Below are 26674 nucleotides of genomic sequence, written 5' to 3'. Positions count from 1 at the left end.
TATGCAGCGCAAGACGGTATAATTTTCGGTTTATACTCCGGGGGGGGAGGGTGGGGGCGTGCCTGGGGAGCTGGGGCCTCTCTATTGTTGGTTCATGCAGTGGCTGGTCAGAGAGCCTTCATGTATCTGCAGCTGGAAGTGTAGGCCCGGGCGTGGGTCTGCAGCTTGTCACAGCTGCACAGTGTGAGAGGGAGCCCAGGCTCGTGAGTCAGAGGGCTCAGTGGCACCCCGGGGGGAACCAATCACACTGATCTCTGTCTGCATCACTAAATTTTAACAATTCTTGTACTCTAGAAGCTTTGTAACTCATGCAAGCACATTGCAAAGGTACTGGAATAGATTTCAATGACTCAGTGTGAAATTAATTGGAACTTGATCATTCATTCACCTTAGCACCACAATGTCACATTTTGTTATTCTTGTTTTTAATATTACATGCCAGACTCTAGGATGAAATACATCCTAGAATACTCAAGGAGTTCAATGAGGAGATATCTGAGCCATTAGCGATTATCTTTGAAAAGTCATGAAAGACAGGAGAGATTCCAGAGGACTGGAAAAGGGCAAATATAGTGCCAATCTATAAAAAGGGAAATAAGGACAACTTGGAGAATTGCAGACCAGTCAGTTTAACTTCAGTATCTGGAAAGATAATGGAGCAAATAATTAAGCAATCAATTTGCAAACATCTAGAAAATAATAAGGTGATAAGTAACAGTCAGCATGTATTTGTCAAGAACAAATCATGTCAAACCAACCTAATAGCTTTCTTTGATAAGGTAACAAGTCTTGTGACTGGGGGAAATGGTAGATATGGTATAATCTTGACTTCAGTAAGCCTTTTGATACCATCTCTCATGACCTTCTCAAAAACAAACTAGGGAAATACAACTATGGAGCTACTAGAAGGTGGGTGAATAACTGGTTGGAAAACCATTCCCTGAGAATAGTTATCAGTGGTTTACAGTCAAGCTGGAAAGGCATATCAAGCAGGCTTCCGCAGGGATCCATTCTGGATCCGGTTCTGTTGAATATCTTCAGCAGTGGTTTAGATAATGGCATAGATAGTACACTTATAAAGTTTGCAGGCAACACCAAGCTGGGAGGGGTTGCAAGTGCCGTGGAGGATAGGATTAAAATTCAAAATGATCAGGACAAATTGAAGAAATGGTCTGAAGTAAATAGGATGAAATTCAATAAGGACAAATGCAAAGTTCTCTACTTAGGAGGGAACAATCAGATGCACACATGCAAAATGGGAAATGACTGCCCAGGTAGGAGTACTGCAGAAAGGGATCTGGGGGTTATAGTGGATCACAAGCTAAATGTGAGTCAACAGTGTAACACTTTTGCAAAAAAAAGCAAACATCATTCTGAGATGTATTAGCAGGAAGGTTGTAAGTAATTCTTCCACTCTAGTCCGTGCTGATTAGACCTCAACTGGAGTATTGTGTCCCGTTCCGAGTGCCACATTTCAGGAAATATGTGAACAAATTGGAGAAAATCCAGAGACAAGCGACAATAATGATTAAAGGTCTTGAAAACATGACCTATAATGGAAGATCGAAAAAATTGGGTTTGTTTAGCTTGAAGAAGAGAAGACAGAAGGGACACGATAACAGTTTTCAAGTACATAAAAGGTTGTTACAAGGAGGAGGGAGAAAAATTGTTTTCTTTAACCTCTGAGAATAGGACAAGAAGCAATGGGCTTAAAGTGCAGCATGGGCGGTTTAGGTTGGACATTAGGAAAAACTTCCTGTCAGGGTGGTTAAGCACTGGAATAAATTGCCTCGGGAGGCTGTGGAATCTCCATCCTTGGAGATTTTTAAGAGCAGGTTAGACAAACACCTGTTAGGGATGCTCTAGATAATACTTAGTCCTGCCATGACTACAGGAGACTGGACTAAATGACTCTCCAGGTCCCTTCCAGTCTTATGATTCTATAATTCAGCTGGAATCACCCACTGAGTCTGTTCCAAGTAAAACATACTTGTCAGCATTTTGGGGAGAGAAAATCCTGGGGGTTTCATGGTGCTTTAAGTTATTTCTTGAAATATGGCCACAATGAAACTATTTCCACTGTGAAATTGCAAGGGGAGCAATTTATGAGGCCTGAAGACTAAGAGAGGAAAACTAACAATAGATGGGGAGAACAAAATTGCAGGCAGAGTTTGGCTAGTTTAGCAAGCATCAAATCATATAGGGCACATAATTTGAATGCTTTTATCTTTCCTTGAAGATGGTGCCAAATGGAGGGATCAATTCTCTGCATACTTTCAAACAGCATCAATGCAAGTTACACACTTATCAAGGGGAGAAGAGAGCACCTGCTGGCAGTATTAGGGTATAGGCATAGGTTTGTCCTTTTGGTTAACAAATGAAATTTTACTAATTCAAAGTGAAATTATTGATACAGTTTCATGATAAATTAGTTGGGGAAAGCTCATTAAATGATAATGTATTTTCTCCCCTATTCCAATTTATTTTCAGTTTTAAACCCTTCAGAGTTAGAGCAGAAATATCATCAACAGTTTTTATAAAATGAAAAGAGACATTTAATTGTTGTGGTTTAGAATCACGGAGAATATAGTCTCTACATTCCAGACTTCTCTACAACTCTCAAACCTCTCTTCTGCTCCCTCATCTCTGTTGGTTCCAGGGTCTCCTCTCTCTCATTCACAGTTGATTATTTTTATCTCCTCTTTCTTTACTGACTTGTATCCCTTACCCTAGCTTAGCTCCCATTCATTTCCCTAAACTCCTGCTTTAGGGAGGTCAAGCTCTTCTGGAGAAAGTCTAAGGGATCTAAAGACTTTCTCCACTATAAATTTCTCTCCTACTTTAAGTAGACTATCTTGTAAAACATTCTCTCCTCTAGCTTGTAAGCAGTTATAACCCCCGTTAACTTCTCAGACTTTTAAGGCTTGTCTACACTGGCACTTTACAGCGCTGCAACTTTCTCGCTCAGGGGTGTGAAAAAACACCCCCCTGAGCGCAGCAAGTTTCGTGCTGTAAAGTGCTGGTAGCTATGCCCCTCGTGGAGGTGGTTTTTTTAGAGCTCTCCCAGCACTCTGCTGCGACTACAAAAGCCACGTTAAAGTGCTGCTGGGGCAGCGCTTTAACATTGCCAGTGTAGACTAGCCCTTACTTTAAAACCTTTTCTACCACCTCCACCTCTTTTCCCCTTCATATAGAAGCTTGCTATTTTTTTCCAATGAGAAAGCTGACATCATCCTCTGAGAACTCTTCACAGCCAGCAGCCCTTGAGTCTCAGTTTTGGTAGATAGGGATCATGATTACCTAAATAGATTAAAACAATACTTGAAATGTGAATTATTTACACTGAAAGAAAAAGGGGGGGGGGAGTGAAGTTACAGTTTTAAGCTTCCCAGGCTTAAGTGCTTATATTTTAAAGAAGCTTGAGATGTCTTGGCATGATAAGGTGCTATGCAAATTGAGTAAGCTATGTTTTACTTAAGAATTTTGGCATTTCACTTAGCAGAGCTAAAAAAGGTTAAATTATATGACCTCAAGTATGAAGTTTAATGCTGGCAATATGCAATTTATAATTTTAAAGAATTTTTTAAATATTTAAAATGTACTTAAGAGAGTATCTGAAACTGGAGAACAGAATGAAATTGCTGTGTTCAGAAGAACCAACCTTTTGGAATGTATATCTATGGGAGAAGACTCAAAGAACTGGTCAAGAGAGACTGATATTGGTCTTTATTTCCCCTGCATTCATTGCTCTTGGACCTTATCACTACTATCCAAGCACCTAAGGGTACGTCCAGACTACCCACCGTATCGACGGGTAGCGATCGATTTATCAGGGATCGATATATCGCGTCTCATTAAGACGCGATATATCAATCCCCGAACGCGCTCCCCGTCGATTCTGGAACTCCCCTGGAGCGGGCGGCGGTAGCGATGTCGATCCCCCGCCGTGTGGACCCCAGGTAAATCGATCTAAGCTATTCACGTAGCTGAAGTTGCGTATCTTAGATCGATCCCACCCCCCCAGTGTAGACCAGCCCTAAGAAATAGAAGTAAATTTATCTTCACAACACTGCAGTTTATAGACTTTGAATAGAGGTACACAGTGTCATGGTGACAGGATTATCTGCACCTCTGTCCCCTTCCTGGTCTGAGTGCAAAAATTTTATTTATATCTATCTATCTATATCTCACATCATTCTCCCACACTTATACCAGGATCTTTTCCTGGGGTACAGTAACCTACATATCAACTGTGTTTACCAAGCAGGTGGCAACTGGGTTCAGCACCTGCAGTGCTTATCTTTGGAAGTCTGAGACCAGCGGTGAAGATAGTGACCAGACAGCCTTTTTAAAAGTGAAGTACTATTCAGTGTTAACAATAAGAACAAAGCATTTAGAGAAAAAGAATTTTAAAACAACAATCTACATGCATCTTACCCGGAGGCTTATCATCGCATGATGGTAGCCTAGGCAAGGCCTAGCTTCTTCAGACACTCCCAGCTGGTGTCTAGATCAGTCTGGTTTCCCCAAAAAACTTGTAAACAGCTACCCCTTGGAGGGTGGAGATGAAAGAGAGACAGTAGCTTTTTTTCAGTCAGAGTTCCTTCATTCCTCCACAGGGCTTTGCCTTCCTTCTTAAAAGCAGTTTGGTAGATTCGGCAGGAGACTGGGCTCCCCTATTTTTCCCCATAACAACCCTTAAGTGTTACCACAGGGTCACTTATCTTGAGCCATTGTTTTCTCCCTGCATGTTTCCTTACAGTAGGGTTAACATTCGTCCGGATTCCCCCGGACATGTCCGGCTTTTCTGAGTTAAAAATAGCATCCGGGGGGAATTTGTAAATGTCCGGACTTCCCCCCCATGCAGAGCGCGGATGATGCCACTTGCACTGGGCTCCGGCAGCCAGAGAGAGCCCCTCCTCTGCTTCCCCCTCCTCTCCCCTGCAGCTGAGATCACTCCCTCCCTGGATTCGTAGATCGCCAGACGTTCGGGCTTCCAGCAGTCTGGAGCTCTTCCCCCTGTCCAGCGCGCCGCTCCGCAGCACTCTGCTCGGGCGGGAACCGGGCTATGCACTCCATGGGGGAGTGTGGCAGCATGTCGGGCTGTGCGTGGAGCCCGACACGCTGCTCTGAGCGGCACGGTAAGGGGGCCAGGGGGTCGGAGAAGGGGCAGGGAGGTTCTGGAGGGAGCAGTCAAGAGACAGGGAGCAGGGTTGGATGGGTCGGGTTTTGGGGGGGGGGCACTGTCTGGGATTGGGGGTGTAAGGTTTTGGGCAGTCAGGGTACAGGTAGGGGGTAGAGTCCTAGGGGGGCAGTTAGGGTGGGGAGTCTCAGGAGGGGGTGGTTACGGAACAAGGAACAGGGAGGCTTAGGTGGGAGTGGGGTTCTGGAGGACAGGTAGGAGCAGGGGTCCCAAGAGGGGGCAGTCAGGGGACAGGGAGCAGAGGGGTTTAAATGGGTTGGGAGTTCTGGGAGGGGGAGGGCTGTCAGGGAGCGGGGAGTGGTTGGATGGGGCGTGGGAGTCCCTGGTGTCTGTCTGGGGGTGGGAGTGTGGATAAGAGTTGGGGCAGTCAAGGGACAGGTAGGGGGTATGGTCCTAGGGGACCAGTTAGGATGGGGGGAGGGTCTCAGGAGGGGGCAGTCAGGGGACAAGGAGCAGGGAGGCTTAGGTAGGGGGTGGAGTCCTGGGGGGCAGTTAGTTAGTGTTACCATACATCTGGTTTTTCCCAGACATGTCCGAGTTTTTGGTCCTCAAATCCCCGTCCGGGGGGAATTGCCAAAAAGCCGAACATGTCTGGGAAAATAGCTTTGCCGGCATCCCTGTCCCAGTCTCCTGCTTACCACCTTGTGGCTCCCGCAGGCTGCGAGCTGCAGGCGGATTCCCCCGCAGCGGCTGCTGCTGCTTCCCCCAGACACATCAGCTCTGTGTAGCTGAAGAGCCAAGCTGCCCGAGTGCTACCGGCTTCATGGTTTGCCGGGCAGCCCCTAGACCTCCAGACCCTGCGCCCCCGGCCGGGCGCTTCCCCAGTGCAGCCGGAGCCCGGGAGGGGAAGTGCCTGGCCAGGGGCGCAGGGTTTGGAGGTCTGGGGGCTGCCCGGCAAACTGTGAAGCCGGTAGTGCTCGGGAGGCTGTTTCACGGCTGGGAGGGAGGAGGGGGAATGCGGGGCGCTCAGGGGAGGGGGTGGAGTTAGGGTGGGGGCGGGGCCAGGGCCCCGTGGAGTGTGCTCTTTTTTTAATGAAGAAATATGGTAACCCTACTTACAGCCTGCTATTAAACCAAACCAATATAAACATCCCAATAGCTGGGTTAACACATGGTATTTTTTAAAAAGTTGTATGGAGCTGGGTTAACACACGGTATTTTAAATCTTATTAATTGTAATTAGGACACTGATGTAGTGTTTAGATTCTTGGGAAACTCTAGAACATATGTTTTTAGTTTCAAGTTTTTTTGAGTGGTTCCAACAGAGATTATCTCTTAATCCTAGCCAGCTAGACAATTTTTAAAAATAAGTTTAACATAAAATGTTGCAGAACTGCAACATTGAGTACCATACATAGGGGGCCAATTCAGGAAAACATCCCTATCCAGAAAGCACTTAAGCATTATACTTAAGAGCCTTCCTGAATCAGTGCCATACAGCGATGAAAGTAAAGCACTAGAATAAATTCTATGCAAAAATTAGTCAGAAGATTATGATTAGCCATAGAAAACTAACTACTTCTGTGTTTTTGGTCATGGAAAAGTGGAGATTGTTTACATTAGTTACATTCATGCTATCTACTGATGTAAAATGACTTACTCTTGGATACTGACTAAAACCTTAATCCTCAGGTGAACCATAGTTCTGGTAGGTGAACTGAGGAAGAGAGGTGGGGTCAAAACTGACATTTCCACAACCCCACCATTCTGGAAGTTATTGGGGCTAGGCTGTAGCAATTGCCAAGCTGTAGTTAGGTTATTATTACTCAATCATTTATATAGCACTATGTTTTGTATCGAGTTTGAAAGAAATTATAAAAAAAACCCAACCCCTACTCCAAAGAGTTTACAATTGTAAGCAGACCAACTCAAAACGTGAAGATAGACAAACTAAAGGGGTGGGGAAAGAAGGAACAAGTGTTACAACAAAGAATGTGAATCACTGCATAATGAATGAATTATATATATAGATTCTCATATTTTGAAATAAAGACTGAGGGAGGGCAAGAAGCATAGACAAGTGAAGTTGACTGATGCACAGGAAGTATGATGCTATTCCAGGGTTAGGGAACAGTTTGAAGAATGTTTCTTCTAATTACTCATCTCTATGTACCCAAGTTAGCGAATCCTGCTAACCTTTCACATATCCATGCCAAAAAACAACACAAACTACATTATATTATATGAAAGATGTCCACAATCAAATCAGGTGAGGGAGTATGAGATACCTGCCCAGATTTTCCAAAAATGCATCAATGCAAACATGGTTGTGCAACATGGGAGGTATACAGGGGGAAATGCTTTAGCATGGATGTACTGAACTATATTACCTGTAACCATGTCAGATGAATGAGACGAATTTTGATTACATTCAACCTGTTTCTACTATAGTGCAAAGTAGTGTTTCTACTATAGTGTCAAAAGACACGATTAAAAAACCCAAGGGTCTCCACTCCTGTGGTTTCAGACCCAAATCTTGATTTCTTTATTTTTCACCAGGCTGATGAGTTGATAGAGACTTACATTTCTGGTGCTGTTTTTTATTTGCTTGGCTCAGGCTTTTAAGAAATGGTTATCTACCTGGCTCTTGGCCAGGTAAGACTTAAACTCCTCTCTGAGCTTGTGGGCAATTTGTCTGTAAATTCTGTAAGGGAATCCCTGTTAGTATAGTCATATTTGGAGAGAACCGCTTGGTAATTTGCGATTCTCATTTATAAGCTCACCATAGAGTTGCTTTTTCTAGCACGATTCCTTGTCCCTATGTGTAGATATCTGTTGTCCCTGCTTAGATCTCTCATTTGCAGCCATCACTACTAATGATCCTGGCACCAGGTGAAAGAAGAATTGTTCAAAACCCTGTGCTGGAACTTGGTAACTTTGATCAGCCTTTTTAGATGTGGGTTGTATGGAGACTAGGCCTGCCATAACAATCTAGTGAGATTTAAGAGGTCTTCATTGATAGGCAGTGCCACTCAACCAGGGCAAGATGTTTAGTAGCCTGTGAGGGTTCTCCTGGACAACTTCTACAGGAGCTCCAGATCAGAGGCCGCTCTCCTTATGAGCTCCTGTAATGACTTATAGTCATTAGGCATAGATGGTATAGGCTCAGGAGCAATAGCTTCATCTGGGGAAGAGGATGATATAAGGAATGGGATCCATTGAGGTTCATTTTTAAGTTCTCTCTGGAATGATGAGCTGTCAAGGAAAGTAAAAGTCTGTAACCCAATGATGCAACGGGAAAGGCTTCCCTGCTGCTCCCTGACTCTGAAGATCAGAAGGAATATTCTTCAGGCAGGACAGTTGGTAAACTCTGTACATAGTGGGTATTAGTACTCCTGACTGATGCAAACTCAGCTGAGATCTCTAGCTACTATATATGATTGTGGTGTAAGCCAGTACCAATAAAGAGTCAGTAATGGGAAGGGCTGTACAGAATATGGGGTGGAAAGCAATTGCTGATACCAAGCTATTTAGTGCTGAGAGAGTAATCAGAGTTGACCTAGCTGGTATCAAAATCACTGGTACTGGGATTATCTGTACTGGAAGAAATTGAACAACTGCAGTAGAAGATAGCGGTACTAGGTCCTTTGATGAAGTCTGCTCAGTGCCAGATTCAGGTAAGTTCGCAGTTGGTACTCAGGCCTCATGTTTATGAGCTGAATGGCTGGTCAAGAAGTCTCTCCCGGACTTTGAGCAATACTTTCTCCCCTTGACGTATAAGATGAATTAAGGGCTTTAGATGATGGCTCTAGAGACTATGATTGATGCCTCTTCTCTCTAGTGGACTTCTGGGGATTTCTCCCTCTTTCACAAGATGAGGTCTTCAAAATCAGAATGGCTACTGAAGGTAAAAAGGCTTATGACGCACTCCTCAATGAAACATAATCTGGGTGCTTAGTATTCTGGGAGTGACCCAGATACAAGGTTGGATGTGTGAAGTTTTTCATGAGGTATATTCTCAGTCTGCTCTCTCTAGATTTCTTTGTTCTTCTACATACAGTGCATCTCTCTGAAATGTGGCCTTCTTCTAAAAAAAAAAAAAAAGCACCTTGTATGCCCATTGTTTACAAGCATGGCTGCTTGACAGGACAGACAATTTTTAAAACCCAGGGATTTTCTCACTGGCATCCTAAACAAAGGAAGAAGTGCTTGCATACCAATCCAGAAAAAAGGGGAGAAAATTCTCTCAAAAGCAGGGAGGGAAAAAGGAACACTATCAAAAAACCTCTCTCTATCTAACTACTGACTAATTACTATATAAACTAAGTTTATAAAAGAGCTTTGATAAGTGCTGAATAACAGTAAGCTATGAGGCATCAAGCTGTGAGCTGACAAGGAACAGAGAGGGAGTTAGGGTGGCCCCACCTCTTTCTGACCTTGGTTGGAAGCAGGAAGACACTCAGGATGTATGTGCCACCTCAATTTATGACCAAAAGCCCAGGGTGTATGCACACCTGAAGTACAATATATATGTGCACAAACACTCAAAGAACATTAAGTATTTAGGGGTTAAGTGGTGTGGAGCTTGGATCCATCTATTCTACAACCACATGCAGCATCCCAGTTACAACACATTTTCATTCTGTACTGTAGCGCTGTTCACAGCTGTTTAGCCTGCACAACAACCTATTGAACATGGATTTTAAGGAAATAGGGAGCAAAGGCATTATATGAACAAATCATATCAGTAAGCAAGCCAAAGGCCTTACTGTTAGACAAGATGAATCTCCTTACTGAATCAATGGTGATTATAAAAAATAATGATAGTTGGGGCAAATAACGATTGGTTAGGATATTAATTGTAATATCATTTACTAGACTGTATAGTGTGAAACAGTAATTTACGGTACTAATGATCTGGATGCCAAGTAAGTTCAGGGAGGCACTACGAGACAGGAGTTCCCTTGTTAACTTACACAATCCACTATCTATTCACTATCTGAAAAAACTGCTTGTCCCTCACTTGTCTGTGAAAATGAGAAACACAGCCATAAGAAATAAAGAAACTCACCATCAGGTCCTTCACTACTTTTACTCCTTTTAGTTCGGCGGACATGATGCAATTTTTCTTCTTCAAGATGCAATTTTTCTTCAGGGAGGAAGAAATTCAGCAAGGCCAGCTGGAACAATAAGAACATCAAGTTGAGGTTTCTTTACCAACAAGTTATCACTGCCAAACTGACTGAACTCCGCCTCTTTAGCAGAGATTTGAGTCTTGATATCAATAACTTCTTAATTCCATGAAGAATAGTTTCTATAAAATTGATTAGCAGAACAGGATAAAATGCTAGCCTGCTATCTCAATTTCTGATGCACCCATAACCAGAGTAATGAGATACTACAGCAGAGGTTCTCAAAGCCGGTCTGCCGCTTGTTCAGGGAAAGCCCCTGGTGGGCCAGGGCAGTTTGTTTACCTGCCACGTCCGCAGGTTTGGATGATTGCAGCTCCCACTGGCTGCGGTTCGCTGCTCCGGGCCAATGGGGGCTGCAGGAAGGGCAGCCAGCACATCCCTCGGCCCGCGCTGCTTCCCACAGCCCCCATTGGCCTGGATCGGCTAACCGCGGCCAGTGGGAGTGGGAGCCGCGATTGGCTGAACCTGTGGATGCAGCAGATAAACAAACTGCCCTGGCCTGCCAGGGGATTTCCCTGAACAAGCGGCAGACTGGCTTTGAGAACCATTGTACTATGGACTGACTGCTAAAATCGCATAATATATTATCAGCACTGTGCATAGACTGCCCCCGAATCTCTCCTCAGCACATTATATGTAGCTGATCCTCCAGACAGGACACAAGCAAAGTGATGCTTCATCTTCTCCTCCCTGCTACTTTCCTCCATCAAAATATAATCCCCTTTGGCCTAGGGGAAGGTGCAATGGGCTGGGAACCAGGAGACCATGATTCTTACATTCTCCTCTGCTACTGTCTGATATTAGTAATTATATGCCTTTTACATCTCTTATTACTGAGGAAGACCTTATATCTTACTGAGAGGTTAAAAGTGTAGGCCACTTAGCTACACTACATTCTGGAAAGTCTGACAAATGTTAGTATTTTTCTATGCTATCTGTAAATTGAGGAAACTCAGGCGTATCTGCCTTCATAGTGGGTAACAGAACATGTGAAAATGTTGGTTTTAATGACATGTCCAGAATAGGGTTGCCAACTTTCTACTTGCATAAAACAGGAACGTCCTTGCCCCCTGCCCTGCCCCTCTTTAGAAGCCCCACTACTTCTCTGAGGTCCTGCCTCCACTCACTCCATCCCCCCTCCCTCTGTGGCTCGCTCTTCCAACCGTCACTCACTCATTCATTTTCACCAGGCTGGCTCAAGGGGTTGGGGTGCGGGATTGGAAGAGGGCTCCATCTGGGCGTGCAGGCTGTGGGGTGGGGCTGAGACTGAGGGGTTTGGAGGGTGGAAGGGGGATTAGGGCTGGGGTAAGGGGTTGGAGCGTGGAAGGGAGGCTCTGGCTCAGGTTACATTCCTAACCACATCCATCCTATTCTCTGAATGAGGCAAAATGTAGAATGCTGAAAAATAGTATGTGATCATGTAACTAAAGAGCAACAGAGGGTCCTGTGGCACCTTTAAGACTAACAGAAGTATTGGGAACATAAGCTTTCGTGGGTAAGAACCTCACTTCTTCAGATGCAAGAATAGGGTTGCCAACTTGCATCTGAAGAAGTGAGGTTCTTACCCACGAAAGCTTATACTCCCAATACTTCTGTTAGTCTTAAAGGTGCCACAGGACCCTCTGTTGCTTTTTACAGATTCAGACTAACACCGCTACCCCTCTGATACATGTAACTAAAGACTATATCATAATATATACACACAAGGTATACAAGCCACAGAATAAAAACAAACTCTTCAAACAGGGATTAATACTGGCAATATATGTATTATTGGCACACTAAACGCAATGATATCCAATGTACATATGGCTAAGTTAAAATTGATCTGTGCTTGTTCTATAGTCTAAAATGTGAAATTTCAATATTTGCAATTAAAATGAGAAAATTTAGAATAAAAAGCAATGTGTCTCAACTCTAAGGCAAAAACAAGCTCCCTATTCATAGTATGATATCTGCCCTTTATGTCATTAGAAGGTTCAAGAGAATGCCATGTCAAATGTCAAGACACAAATCAATCATCACAAAAGGGGTTTTGAAATCCATACAGACTTTTGCATTCATTACTTAGACCTCATTTTCAAACAAAAAAAACGTAAGTTCCTTTTACATTAGAATATTATTCTCATTTATTTCCAGCCATCTGTAATGTTAAAAAAACCCTAAAGGAGTTTTCCATACTAATCTTTTACACCATAGAACTTTCTGATTTTCTACAATAAGGCTAGGTAGCGACACATGGAGATTTTGGAAATCCTAGCTGGAAATAATTAACCAACTAAAGATGACTGATGCAGTCATTTCTAATTATTCTCTGAAGGACTTGTTATTCACTTGCTAATTTATTAAGCTCCTTGATAGGCCCTTGACTTGTGCATTGTTAGGGCTGCAGATTTGTCATAGGATTTTTTTTTTTTTAAATAATAAAAATCATGGAGCAATCAGGTAAATGTAGTAAAAGTCATGGGTTTAGGGATTGCTCTGGGATATTTGATTAAAAAAAACTGCCCAGACAAATGAGGAGGAAATGACCACCTGCGGCAGCATCCTACATGCCAGCACTGCAACCCTAATCTACTCTGGTGAGGTGAGGAGGCCCCGAGGCAGGAGGGGCTGAAGAGTGAGCCTCCTCTGCGCTCACCCCAGGCACGGGCAGTGGTTGCTCTTGTGTCCTGCAGGTATGGGCCCAGCTACCCGCTCCAGACATTGCAAACTGGCATATGGGTCACAGTGCCATTTGTTCAGGTGTGGCTCTGCTGCCCCTCCATCATGACAGGAGGAAGGAAGCGGACAGTAGAGCCAAATTTGAGAAAGTAGTGCTGTGACCCTGTGTGCCCTGTTACAACGCGCGGAGCATGGAGCCTGGCCCAGCCCTGCAGACACAGGAGCTGTTGCTGCAGAGTGAATGCTGGGTGGACTTCTTCTCCAACTTTTCTCTCCACATGGGGCCTCCCGTTTGCATCGGGCTGCAACCCACCTAGAGCCTTCCTGCAGGAAGTCACAGACAGAGAAATCATGCATCTGTGACTTTCTGTGCTCTGTGACAAGCCTGGAACCTTGTCAAGAGGTGTCTCTCTCTCTACTGTAAGTCTCCCTGGGCACTAGCATTCAGACATCTTTACAGGCCTTTAAATCCAATTAAATGTAATATGACATGAATAATACCTTATACCTGGAGGAGGAAGATCTCTATAATCTGATGCAGACTAGCCCAGAGACAAAGTTTTATGTAGTAACCAACAATTCATGTAAAATACTTTTCACATTAAAAAAAGCAATAATTAGTAGTTACTAAATAATTATTTTTCACAATGCAAAGTTAACCTCCTAGTCCTGAGGCATGTAGTGTCACTTGCATTCAGAAGTTCCATTTCAGTCATTCTAGTTATTCCAAGAAAAGAAGATATATCCATAATCCGGTAGCATTTCCTCCAAGGATCTCCTCTTCATAAAATATTGATATTCAAGAAATACAGATGATTTAGGAACCAAACGTTTAAACGATCCTTTGATTTGTCATTTATTCCAATCATCTCATCCACACAGTAGACAGAAATGGACTTGGTATTTTATGTACATATAAAACAAATACATTTTATCTGTAACTTGGGAAGAGTATTGAGAAGTAAATGGCACAGGACTCAAACACAGCACTGAGGAGTACCAATTCTGTTACTGACCTGCACAGGAAAAGACACTAAGTTAAGAGGTTAAATTAGATAGAAGGGAAGGATAAAGTCCTTCCAGGAATTATTAGGTGAAATTCTATGGCTTGTGTTATGCAGGAGGTTAGACATGCTCACAATTAGGGCAGATGATTCCCAGTTGAGATTAGCTCAGCACACCTCCTACTGCAGGGGTGGGCAAACTTTTTGCCCCAAGGGCCACATTGGGGTTGCAAAACTGGATGGAGGGCCGGGTAGGGAAGGCTGTGCTGGAGGGGATGGGAGGGAGACAGCGGGGGATGGTCCGGGGGCCAGCCGCCCCGGCCGGGAGCTCAGCGGCCGGGCAGGACGGTTTGCCCACCTATGTCCTACTGGCTCAGCCACGGTAAGTGAAACCCACTTACAATCAACTCAGCAAAGGCCACCCATACTGAGAGCAAGTCCAGTTACAGGAGGGGGTAAGAACTTCACTAACTTGGTTAAAATTGTGGAAGTGCCTAGCTATCAACTGGAAGACACAGATAAAACATAGGAAAAATTAAACTCTGATATCTATGCTTCTGTCCAAAATCTTCAAGATTAAGAAAGTACCGTTTGTCTCTTTATAACATGAACTCCCACATATATTTTCCACAGCTGACAAGGTAAGAATATCTGATACAGAAGCTAGCTCATACTGAAGTGGGTCTGTAATTGCTGTATGATAAAATAGGATAAAGACCTATTTGGCACCCATGACTGTCTTTCTAACAGCCAGGATTACGATTTATTGTGCATGGGCTATAAACTCATTACACAGGTGTTGAAGCCAGTGTAAGATTTCAAAAAGACTAAGATACTTCATCACCTAGGAATGTGTGATCCCCCTAGGGAGGTCACTCCACCCCAGATTTTACTTATTATCCCCCCCACCTGCCTTAAACTGTATTACCTAAATTAGCATATATGGGGAAAAAACATTGCTTTCTAATAGAAGACCAAGCAGTAGCATAGGGGAAGGAATCAGAAAACCCTGGATTTGGGCAAAGGGAATTCTGATCCCAAGTGCAATTTAAATGATTCCTATCAACTTTTTTACCTGTTCACAGAGAAAAGCTCAAATCTAGTCTTAACAATTCCTGATATTTTATTTTGCTTCTACAAATATTAAATGGATCTTTATTGCCGTGACATGTTATAGAATAAAGCAAAATTAGCATCCCTGATAAAAGCAGTTGGTAGTTGGGTGTAGAGGGCTTTGTCTTCCTTTAAAAAAAATAAGACACATAATTCTTATAATAAAATTACTTCTAAAAAACTTCTCAAAATTAATGACACATAAAAGCAGCCACATGTTCATCTAACACAGCTTATTTACCCTCATAACACAACAAAGATATTTAATGAAATTAAAAAGCAACACATTTAAGACTGATAAAAGAAAACACTATTTTCTTTTCTAAACAGCATATTACTAGCCTGTTTAACTGTTAAAGCATCAGAGGTCAAGAATTTAATAGGATTCAAAAAAGGATTAGATATTTAATGTGGCTATTAGAACATCCACAGTTATGATTGCAGGGGGAAGCAATTTAAATCAAGGTGATTAAATTAACTTGATTTAAAATTTAATTAATTTAAATCAGGTTAAGGTTTTGTGAAACTAATTTGAAAGTTTGTGCGTTGTAATTTAAGATTAAAATTTATTATGAACTAAATTATAAATGCTAAATGCTGTTTGTATTACTACTATTAGTTGGGTATCGTTTTGAGTTTTATAAAACTGCTATAGTAAAAAAAACAAGGTACTGAAAATTAAAACCCTTATCTGCAAACAAGCAAGTACACGGTTTACACAATTATGTAATTTTACTCACAAGAATAATCCCATTCACTTCAACTAGACTACTCCTGTGCTTAAAATTAAGACTGTGCATAACTGTTTGTAGCACAGCGGCTAAAACTGTACTTTCATTAAAAGCATTCTTCTTAGTGGCATAGAATCTTTGTTATTTCAAAACAAAGTTGTTCAGTGTTAACAATGAAAAGTTTAGACTTTCCATACATTATCAAAGTTATCATGAACTTTTTCATGAGCTGTTACACTTTGGTAAATGAAGTATTTCCTTCACTCCTTCCCACTGCTACCATTTTTTCTTTCTAGACATGCAAAAAGAGTTATTTTAGGGAAAAATACACTTTCCCTTCAATATTAAATATTTTTGTTAATGATCACAGATGCACATTTCACCACAAGAAGCTGAAATAAAAGACTGCAAATAAGAACAGACTGTAATTTTATCGTATGATGACAGCTGCTATTGAACATAGACTTATTCTAAAAATAGATTAATAAAAATAGTTTTCCTGCAGAAATAATGATATAAGAATAGGTTCTGTAGTATCTCCCACTACCCTAAAAGCTTAGTTCATACAATAGCCATATTCTATGGGGGTAAAAGGCATGACAGGATGAGTCAGACATATATTAATGACCAATCCAACAACCCTTACTTGCACAAAAATAGTCCCATTTAAACTAGTGAGACTATTGCATGAGTAATGACTACTCATATGTAGGTCAGAATGAAGTCAGTGCCTGGACAAAGTGAGAGAGTCTCAGCCCTACTCCACTAACTTTATGTTGCTCGGGGCATACTGGAGGCAGGGAAGGGCAGGCAAGGAGTGTGGTTAGAGTGTAATGTACTCTTGCGGTTCCCAGATGTCATATGGCACTTTGGGAACCATAGCTAGCTGGTAAAGTTTAGAGCAGCCTGCAGGCTGTTCTATCCTGCACATGGAGACAGAAACAGGCAGAGAATCAAGGAACAGTAGCTAACTCCTAGACAGCCTTGCTGCAGAATTAGAGTAGTGGGTGGAGAAATTATTGTGGGGAATATGGTTAATGTTTAGTTCTGAACATGGCAGGAGTATTAGTCAGTCAGTCAATCTCTCTTCAGCTCCTGTTAAAAGTTCTGTCTGATGCACTCACAAGACTTTCTCTATTAGTTAACAGGTTCATTATTCCAATGGAACACAGCAAGAGGGGAAATTTATAAATGGCGAGATAATCTGTATGTCTACACTTGGAGCTGGGGGCGTGATTCCAGCTCAAACAGACATACTCGTGCTAGCTCTCACAGAGCTCGCATGCTCAAAACAGTAGCATAGCTGCAATAGCATTAGCGGTGGTGAACAGCAACATAGGCTAGCCATTGTTTGCCGATACCTGTACTCCCAGTGTCAAACTACTATTTTTAGTGCACCTAGATGGAATTTTGGTCTGACCCAGTATGGCCGTTCTTATGTTCTGTTCAATGACCATTTACCAGGCCATCACAAACCCTCATTTGGTAGCACCTTGCTTTAGAGTTGCAATAATCAATTTTAAAGTGTTTCCCCACGGCAAGTTTTCCCTTTGTAAGTTGGCTGAATAGAGGAAAAAAAGCAGACAGAAGTCATACCGTCAGAAAAAAGTTTTTCCTAAACTAAACCCCATTAACATATTGGAATGGTAATAAGTCTATTTTTGTAAAAATGAAAAATAATGAGTTTTTTAAAGTCCCCATTTTCCCCAAGGATCAGAATCAGCAAACTGTCAAATCTTCTTCCAGTGCTTGAACTGGCATTTGTTTATGAAGCATCAGTAGTTCCCAATGAAGGGAGCTAATAACTATGGCTAGTACTCTACTTACCTTAGGCCTTAGAATTATGGACCAGATGTAATGAACATTGGGTCTTGACCTCAACAACAGTGGCCTCTTTTACTAAATTTTTCTGGCCAGGGTGCAAGGAAAAGGCAGTGGTGATTTAGTGCAAGATTTGTAAGCTTCTCCAATGAATAGGCTACTGGGGTGCTAAATAGGTGCTGAATTTACATCCTTCATAAACCAGTCAAAGATTGAGTGAACTGGCCCAGCCACCCTATTTGCAGTGGGAGACATCAAGGTTATTCAATTACTCTCTTCCTTGGAGACTTTGATTGTTTCTAAAGAAATGATGAACCTAACTACCCACTCCACAGAAAGAAAATCTCAAATCCTCAGATTGAAGGAAGTTGGCTTTCTTTGCCTCAGTACCTGTAGAAACATAGGGTACTACTAAGGAGTACTCCAGTACATAGGAGCTTTTCCTTTCTTATGTAATTAAGTGACAACTTCATAATATGTTTGAACTACAGTGCATACAACTTCACAATATGTTGAACAAATCACTACTACAGGTTCTGCGTAATCTCGGGTCCAACATTACCTTAAGTTTAGAACAGTTACCAAATCACAAAACTATTCTGTATTTCATCAAGAAAATCACTGTAGGATGATAAAAATAAGGTCAAAAAGTGAAAAGAAAAGGGATAATCTAAAGGGTGTGGAAGAGGGAGCACCGAGGCAGGAGCCCAAATAACCTGTAAAACATGCCTTACAGGGATGAGTCAGTTACACCTTTGTATATCCCAACAAAACAAAGAAGAACAAAATAACACATCCAAAAGAACGTATTTTCACTGCAATTACATGCAGAATCCTAGTTGGAAAGGCTGAGCAGTAATGCTCTGGAATGTCACGAGAACACAATAGGAATTACCCAAGTAATATAGCCTGCAGCTACTCACAGAAACTAATTTTGTTTTATAAAAAAAACCTGCATTCCAAAGTTCGCAGAAATAAAAATAAGATACTTATATAAACATTTTCTCTAAAAAGGTACCACAAAAATAGGAAGCTTTCCTCAGGACATGAAACCAGATGTGCCATGAAGTTATTATTGGACATACAAACTATGCGTACCACAAACCTGATGCTGTGGTGTTACAATGATTCTCAAGGGTTTAGCCACCTACCTGTCTCATTCTTTGAGTGTCTTAGACATAGCATATATGCCCAAAAGGAGCACTTTATAGCACCAAAGACGTTCCACTGGAAACGCAGTGGAAAGATCTCAAAAGGCTCCAACAGCACAAAGAGAAAAGTAGAAAGTAGAAAACAAGCATAAAGATTGTTATACTCTGAAATGTGACTACATAAAAAGTGGCACTTGTTTAAAACAGATATGCTTCCTATGCGTGTGTGTGAGAGATATTTGCTGACTTCAGTGACAACAGATTTTGCTTAATTTCCTCTTCTCTTATCCCCGCAGTGATAACACAAGAGAGGGAGAGCGGAGTCTATACTTTCCTCCTGTGCAAATTCACTGAATTCAATGGGGTTTCAAAGGTGTCACTGAAGACACAATTTAAAGTTTGCACAGGTGTGACTAATTTAGCCTGCAGAACCTTTATATGGGAAAAAATGCAGCCAGACTCTCAGATCCAAGGCAAACTTCACAGGTATTTTACTTGTAAACGGAGCGTGTTTGATATGGAAATCATTGAGACAATAAACACAGAACCATAAAATGCCAATTTAGAGTAACTTTTCAGAGTAGGTAGATAAAGCAGTAAGATTTGAAATACAAGTCATCTTTGAATCATCTACAAACTAGATTAACAAATCAGTTCATGTAAACCAGGTATTTTGCCTCTAACTAAAACTTAAAGAGCTAGATGTGCCAGAGAACTTAAAAACAGAACATAAAAAACCCAACCCCCTAAAAAACCTCCCCCCTCTTCTACAGCACAATATCTCAAAGTACTTGAAAATAAGCACGAAATTGATGCTCCTGCATTATTGCTTTTTCAGTATTATGATTAGATTCCCTTGTCCATTTTCAGTTTCAGAGATTATTAGTGTGAGAAAGACTGTTACCATAACTAAGCTCTTTATAGATATTCTTTGCAGGCAATAGAGTGGTTTTATTGTGTTCTGAAATACTGTGTCAGAGCTGTTGGTTTGGAACAGCTGTCTCTATGTTAGTTTTGACTGTACCAAATCAAAAAAATATCCATGATAAACTGGGATGTAACAAACTGAATAGACTGTAAAATATTTAGTTAGCAGAGAAGAAGACAGAACACACAAAAAAGTTATATTTATCAAAGGAGATATTCAATATATTTAAGGCCTTTGTCTTTATAGGTTATTTTTAGTTTTTGTTATAAAATACAAGTGAACAACCAACATGATTTGCTCTTTAACTTGGCAGCAAAACTACAAAAACTTGTGTGAAAGATATAACCACATCTTTGAATATAAAATTACTGTAACAAGTTAAATATGATAATTTTCACAAAACATATTATGGGGAGTGAGGCACAGAGGGATCAAGATACAGGAGTAGCAATTAAAATGTACAGAAATATAAACAATGTACATCAGCCAAAATTCTCATAAGTCACTCTTCATATCCCAACTTAATTACTGGAATCTCCTCTTTTTTTCAGCATTCCTAACTCTCCCACATTGTCTCCTCCTCTGCATTCAAAATAGACTCCTCCACTGGCTTTCTGGGTTGCTGTCCTTGTATGAAGTTCAAGTTCTCGTCCTTACCTCCAAAGGTCCTCCATGACTCTGCTCCTTTTATCACATAATCAACGTTGCCTCCTCTAATTTTGGTCATAATGTCAACCTTATCGCCCTGACAGTTAACTTTGTACACAGATGTCTGTGTGATAAACATGCTGCCCGACACACGGAACATCATTCCAGAACTGATTAGAAAGGCCACAACCCTCTCCTTATTCAAGTCCATCTATCTGCAGTACTAATATGGTTTCCATTACTGTAGTATCCAAGCACCTGACAATCTTGAATCTATTTATTGTCACAACACCCCCGGTGAAGTAATAAAGTACTATTATTCCAATTTTACAGACAGGGAACTGAGGCACAGAAGCTACGTGACTTGCCCAAAGTCACACAAGTATGTGGTGGAGCAGGAACTTGAACCCAAGTCACCCAAGACCTAGGCTAGTACTCTAACCATTGGACCATCCTTCCTCTCTCAAGACCTACCTCTAACATGACACTTATAAGAAAGAGGAAGTTACTCACCTTGTACAGTAACAATGGTTCTTCAAGATGTGTCCCTCTATGGGTGCTCCACTGTAGGTGCGCTTGCGTCCCTGCGCTGCTGATCGGAGAACTTTGGTTGCAGGGTCCATTCAGCCCATACACATGCTGTCCCCCCTTTGTGCTCTGCCACGGGGCTAAGCAGCGTGTGCAGGCAAACCCCCCTCAGTTCCTTCTCTATTGTAGAGTCCTTGACAAGAACTAGAAGTAAAGGAGAGGAATGTGGGTCATGGAGCACCCATCGGGGGACACATCTCGAAGAACCATCGCTACTGCACAATGTGAGTAACTTCCCCTTCTTCTTCAAGTAGTGATCCCTATGCATGCTTCACTGCAGGTGATTCCTGAGCAGTATCCCTAATGGGAGGCTGGGGCTTTGGAGTCAAGTCTGTTATGGATGACACTGCAGCAGAGCTGAAGATAGCGTTGGAAACAGAGTCCCCAGTAATCGTGTAGTGTTCTCCAAAGGTATTTGCAGAAGCCCAGGTTGCTGCCCTGCAAATTTCTGAGATAGGAACATTCTTTAGGAAGGTGATAGAGGAGGAAACCGCAGATTCCAGATGGAGGTACTATGTTGTGAACCTGATAGCAGTGTTTGATACAATTTGAGACCCATTTGGAGAGTCTCTGGGCCGTTATCGCTGCGCCTTTTGACCAGTGGTTCCCAAACTTGTTCCGTCACTTGTGCAGGGAAAGCCCCTGGCGGGCTGGGCCGGTTTATTTACCTGCCACATCTGCAGGTTCAGCCGATCACGGCTCCCAATGGCCACAGTTCACTGCTCCAGGCCAATGGGAGCTGCTGGAAGTGGCGGCCAGTATGTCCCTCGGCCCGCACCGCTTCCAGCAGCTCCTATCGGCCTGGCGTAGCGAACCGCGGCCACTGGGAGCCGCGATTGGCCGAATCTGCGGACATGGCAGGTAAACAAACCGGCCCAGCGCACAAGTGGCAGAACAAGTTTGTGAACCACTGCTTTAGACCTTTCCATAATGGAAAGGAAAAGCTTAGGAGATTTCATAAAGGCCTTCGTCCTGTCCAGGTAAAAGACCAGGGCTCTCCTAACGACTAGTGTGTGCAGTACAGCCTCCCTCTTATCATGGTGAGGCTTAAGGAAAAATGTTGGGAGATAAATAAGTTGGTTTATGTGAAAAGATGAGATCACCTTGTGGATGGATGAACTTCGGGTGTGGTCTGAAAGTAACTGTGTCTCGAAAAAAAACTGAATAAGGGGGTGTATCATTAGTGCTGCTATCTCCCCTAGTCTCCTCACCAGGCTGATTGCCACCAGGAATGCTGTCTTCAAAGACTGGTATGCAAGTGAACAAGTGGCCATAGGTTCAGAGGGTGGCCAAGTCAGGCTCTTTAGTACTAAGTTCAGGACCCAAGATGGGGTGGGTGTCTGGGTTGGGGGAAAAGGGTACTATATTCTTAAGGAATCGCTTTGTAATTGGGTGTGAGAACACTGAGTATCTCTCTATTTGTTGATGGGAGGCTGCTATGGCCTCCAGGTGAATTTTGAGTGAACTAAGAGGTAATCCTGATTTCTTGAAAATCAGTATATACTCTAGGACCATTGGGAGAGTAGCAGATGTTGGGGAAATTTTCTTGGGATTACACCAAACCTGAAACCTGGTCCGCTTTTGCAGGCAAGTATGATGGGTAGCTGATTTTCTAGTGTGTAATAACACTTCCTACATCTCCTGAGAGCAGGCTCTTTCTATGTGCTGGAACCATGAATAAGCTAGGCCTTGAATCGAAGTATCTGCAGGTTGGGGTGGAGAGTGCGTCCTTCATTCTACGAGAGGAGATATGGAGTGGGATGAAAGGGGATCAGCAGACACATCACCAGCTGTAACAGGTAACGGTACCATGTCTGTCTCAGCCAGATGGGAGCAATCAGTATAACATTTGCACTCTCACTTTTTATATTTAACAAGACTTTAATCAATAGAGGATATGGATGAAAGGGGTATAGAAGGCCCTTATCCCTTGAAAGAAGGAAAGCATCCCCTAAGGAGTGCTGTCCAAGACCTGCCTTGGAGCAATAGCGTGGGCATTTCTTGTTCAGGTAAGTGATGAACAAGTCTATTGCTGGTGTCTCCCACTGTCTGAATGTGTCATGGAGTACTACTGAGTTCATCTCCCATTCATGGTCGTATGGGAACCTGCGGCTGAGACTGTCTACTGTTGTGTTCTGCACTACTGGTAGGTAAGCCGCTGATATCCGAACGTTGTGGGAAATGCACCAGTTCCATAGTTTTAGTGCTTCTGTACAAAGGGAGGGCAAGGGATGATTTAGTTGGGGATTGGTCCTGCTTTGAGCAGGGGGTTGGACTAGATGACCTCCTGAAGTCCCTTCCAACCCTGATATTTTATAATTCTATGATTTTATGATTCTATCTGGCAGCCCCAATGATTTATGTACTACATGCATACTATGTTGTCTGTCATGTCCCTTGTGTGTGTATCTCTGATCAGCAGAAGAAAATGAGCACATGCATTCCTGACTGCTCTGAGTTCGAGGAGGTTGATATGAAGACACATTTCCATGGGTGACTACTTGCCTTATGTCATGAGTTTGTTGAGATGTTCTCCATCCTATGAGGGATGTATTGGTGGCGAGGTGGATTACTTGACCTCGGTGGGTAACAATATGGATTTCTCTAAGCTGTCTCTGTTCAGCTTGTAAACCAAGCTGAACAATGAATGGAGACATCTTATGCGAAGTTTGGCATGAGCTATCACAAATGTACCCACCACCATGTGCTCCAGAAGTTGGAAGCAGAGGTGAAAGTAATCCGGTCCGGCGTACCGGTAAGAAAGTGGCCGCCAGTATACAGCCGACCATACTGGCAGGGCCGCTGATTTGCGGGAGGGGGAAAGGAGGGTAGGAGGAGGGGCACCTGCCCAGGGGCCCAGCGATTTAAAAGGGCCCGGGGCTCCTGGCAGCAACTGGAACCCCTGGCCCTTTAAATCACCGCTGGAGCCCCAGGGCTCCCAGCCACTGCTGCTACCCTGGATTTCCGGTGGCAATTTAAAGGGCCCGGGGCTGCCGCTGCCACTAACACTACCGCGCTAGTGGTCCCAGGACTTTTAAATCGCCGCCAGAGCCCCAGGACCCTGGCTGCCCTGCGTACTGGTAAGTCCTTTAAGATTGACCCCTGGTTAGAAGGCACTGTCTGTCTCATATATGAGGGCTTGTTTGCACTGTCTCCATAAGCAAGGACAAACTGAGGAATCTGTATTGTGGAAGGAGTGCTCTCACTTGGAGAGAATCGATTTTTGGATGTTGATTTGTAGGCCCAGGCTTCTGAATAAGTCCATAGTCCTGTGGGTAACCCACAGAGCTTCATCGAAGGAATGAGCCCTGAGGAGGCAGTTGTCTAGACAGGGGTTGATCATGATCGCCTGAGAACAAAGATGAGCTGCCACTATGGAGAGGACCTTGAAGAATACTCTGGGAGCTGATGATAGCCCGAAGGGGCAGTCTCTGTACTGGTAATGGTAGTGTGCTCTAGGGTAAATCTGAGGAACCATCTGTGGGATGCTAAGATTGAAACATGGAAATAAGCATTCTGAAGGTAGAGGGTTGAAAGCCAGTCTCCCTGTTCCAAAGCTCGAATAATCGCTCCTAGAGTAACCATCTTGAATTTTTGAGCCTTGATGAACTTGTTGAGTGTTCTGAGGTGTTCAGTATGGGTCTCCAATCCCCCCTTTTTCTTGGGTATTGGGAAGTAATGAGAGTAAAAACCTTTGCCTCGTACTTGTTGAGATACTGGTTTTATGGCTCCTACTCGGAGGTGATCTATGTCGCAAGAGACTCTTGTGAGAAGGGTACCTGAAGAGGGACAGGGGAGGATGGGGTGGGGGGGGGGGGAAAAGGAAGGTTACATGAATAGAATACCCACTGTGGATGTTTTCTAGCACCCATTTGTCAGATGTTATCCGTTCTCAGGTGCTGTGGAACAGAGCAAGATGGCATCCAAAGGGATGCGAAAAGTTGATTAGTGTCAGACAGCGTTAGAGGAAGTGATCTGTCCGCACCCCAACCAATCCATCAAAATGGATTTTTTGAAGTGGATGATTGGGAAGAGGAAGGCTGTGGGCCCGATGGTTTGCGCTCTGAGAATCTGGACTTTTTCCTTTGTGGCTCACAGAAGCGTTGAGTTTGATCATGTGCTGTGCACAATTCAAGTGAGGGCTGACGACTGTATTTTCTCTTCTGTCCAGGTATATAAATCCCTAATGACTGAAGGGTTAGTGTGTGGAGGGATGCATCCATCTTTTCTGTGAACAATTTGCTGCCTTCGAAGGGAAGGTTCTTCATGGTTGTCTGTACTTCATTGGGGAAGCCAGATAAATGTAGTCAAGAGGCTTATTGCATCATAATTCTTGTGGAAATGGATCATGCTGTAGTATCAGCTGTGTTGAACATTGACTGAAGTGCTGTCTTGACCACCAGCTGTCTTTCATTGATAATAACCTTAAACTGATCTCTGTGTGATTCTGGAAGCTGGTCGATAAATAAACTGAGTTTGGAGAATTGAAGTAGTTATATTTTGCAGTTAGTGCTTGGTAATTCATGATGCAGCATTGTAGTGTGGTAGAAGAATAAGCCTTTCTTCCAAAAAGGTTGAGGAATTTCCAATCCCGATCACATAGGGTGGACTTCACCTGGTGTTGACCACTGCTGGAGTTCACCGCATCCCCAAATGATGAAATTAGGGGTGGATGGGAGAAACGAAATTGTGTGTTCTTGGCTGGGATGCAGTATTTCTTATTGGCTTGCTTACAGGTTGGCGCGACTGATGCAGGGGTCTTCCATATAAGCTTGGCTGGATCAAGGAGAGCCTTGTTGATGGAGAAGACTATTCTGGATGAAGAAAAGGACTGCAAAATGTCTATCAGCTTATGGTGTGTTTTTTTTTTTACCTCCTCTAGAGATAATTGAAGAGAGTGTCTGCCACCCTCTTAGCTAGGTCTTGAAAGAGTTTAAAGTCATATGGTGAGGAGGACAAGATGTTGGTCAGTGGTGTGACCTTTTTTGTCAAGGTAGGCCTCCTGTTCCTCCCTCACCTCTTCAAAAGGTTCAGAGACTCTGGATGCAGAGGCTGATGAAGGGCACATTGTTGATTCATGGCAGACCATGCTAGATGTTCTGGAGGCACAATGTTTATACGCCTCCCATGGGTCCCAGTAAGGTCACTGGGATGGTGGGAAAGGTCCTGCTGGCTGGTACTCTGGTTGCCCATATCAGGATGGCTGAGGACCCGGTGGACAGTATGGCAGTGACAGTGGTAATGGGCACTATACGGTGCATGGAAGGAGTGATGGGAGACAAACTCCTCATGCTCACTATTCGACTCTCCACTGGAGAATGGAGGTGCATGGCACTGTGCTGGTGGAGACTCTCAAGCTTGAGGCAAAGTCAATACCGGAGCCCTGGTACCAAATAGGGGAGACTCACGTACATCAGATACTGCAAGGTTTTTCAAGTATCTGAACTCCTGTGGCGCCAGGTGGAAGTCAGTACCAGTTGTGGCTGCTGGTGCCAAGATGACGATACCAATGGGGTTGGTGATGTAGGCCAGGCTAAATGCTCCGACATTGTTTGGTGTACTGTTGATATTATCGAAGCTGTTTCCCGTAGCGAGTGAGCCTTCCCCAAAGCATAGTCTTTATCCTTATCTCTCCCAGTTGATACTGTTGCTTCGGTGCCTGTGCCCATCAGGTCTTTAGGTGTATCACAG

At 43.1% G+C, this 26674-nt stretch overlaps 1 protein-coding gene across 1 annotated transcript in view; it reads right to left on the bottom strand.

Annotated features, from left to right (window-relative positions):
- EDA (ectodysplasin A) overlaps positions 1-26072 on the bottom strand; it is a 99422-nt gene extending 73350 nt beyond the window's left edge. The window contains exons 1-2 of the mRNA XM_034781779.1: positions 26001-26072; positions 10215-10323 (exon numbers count right to left, since the gene is read on the bottom strand). Of these exons, the coding sequence (XP_034637670.1) occupies positions 10215-10323; positions 26001-26072 (181 nt within the window). The remainder of the gene's footprint in view (positions 1-10214; positions 10324-26000) is intronic.
- Between the last annotated feature and the right edge of the window lie 602 nt (positions 26073-26674).

Source organism: Trachemys scripta, chromosome 9 (assembly GCF_013100865.1).
Source record: "Trachemys scripta elegans isolate TJP31775 chromosome 9, CAS_Tse_1.0, whole genome shotgun sequence".
In the NCBI taxonomy this organism is placed as follows: domain Eukaryota; kingdom Metazoa; phylum Chordata; order Testudines; family Emydidae; genus Trachemys; species Trachemys scripta.
This window is presented reverse-complemented; position numbering and strand designations above follow the sequence as displayed.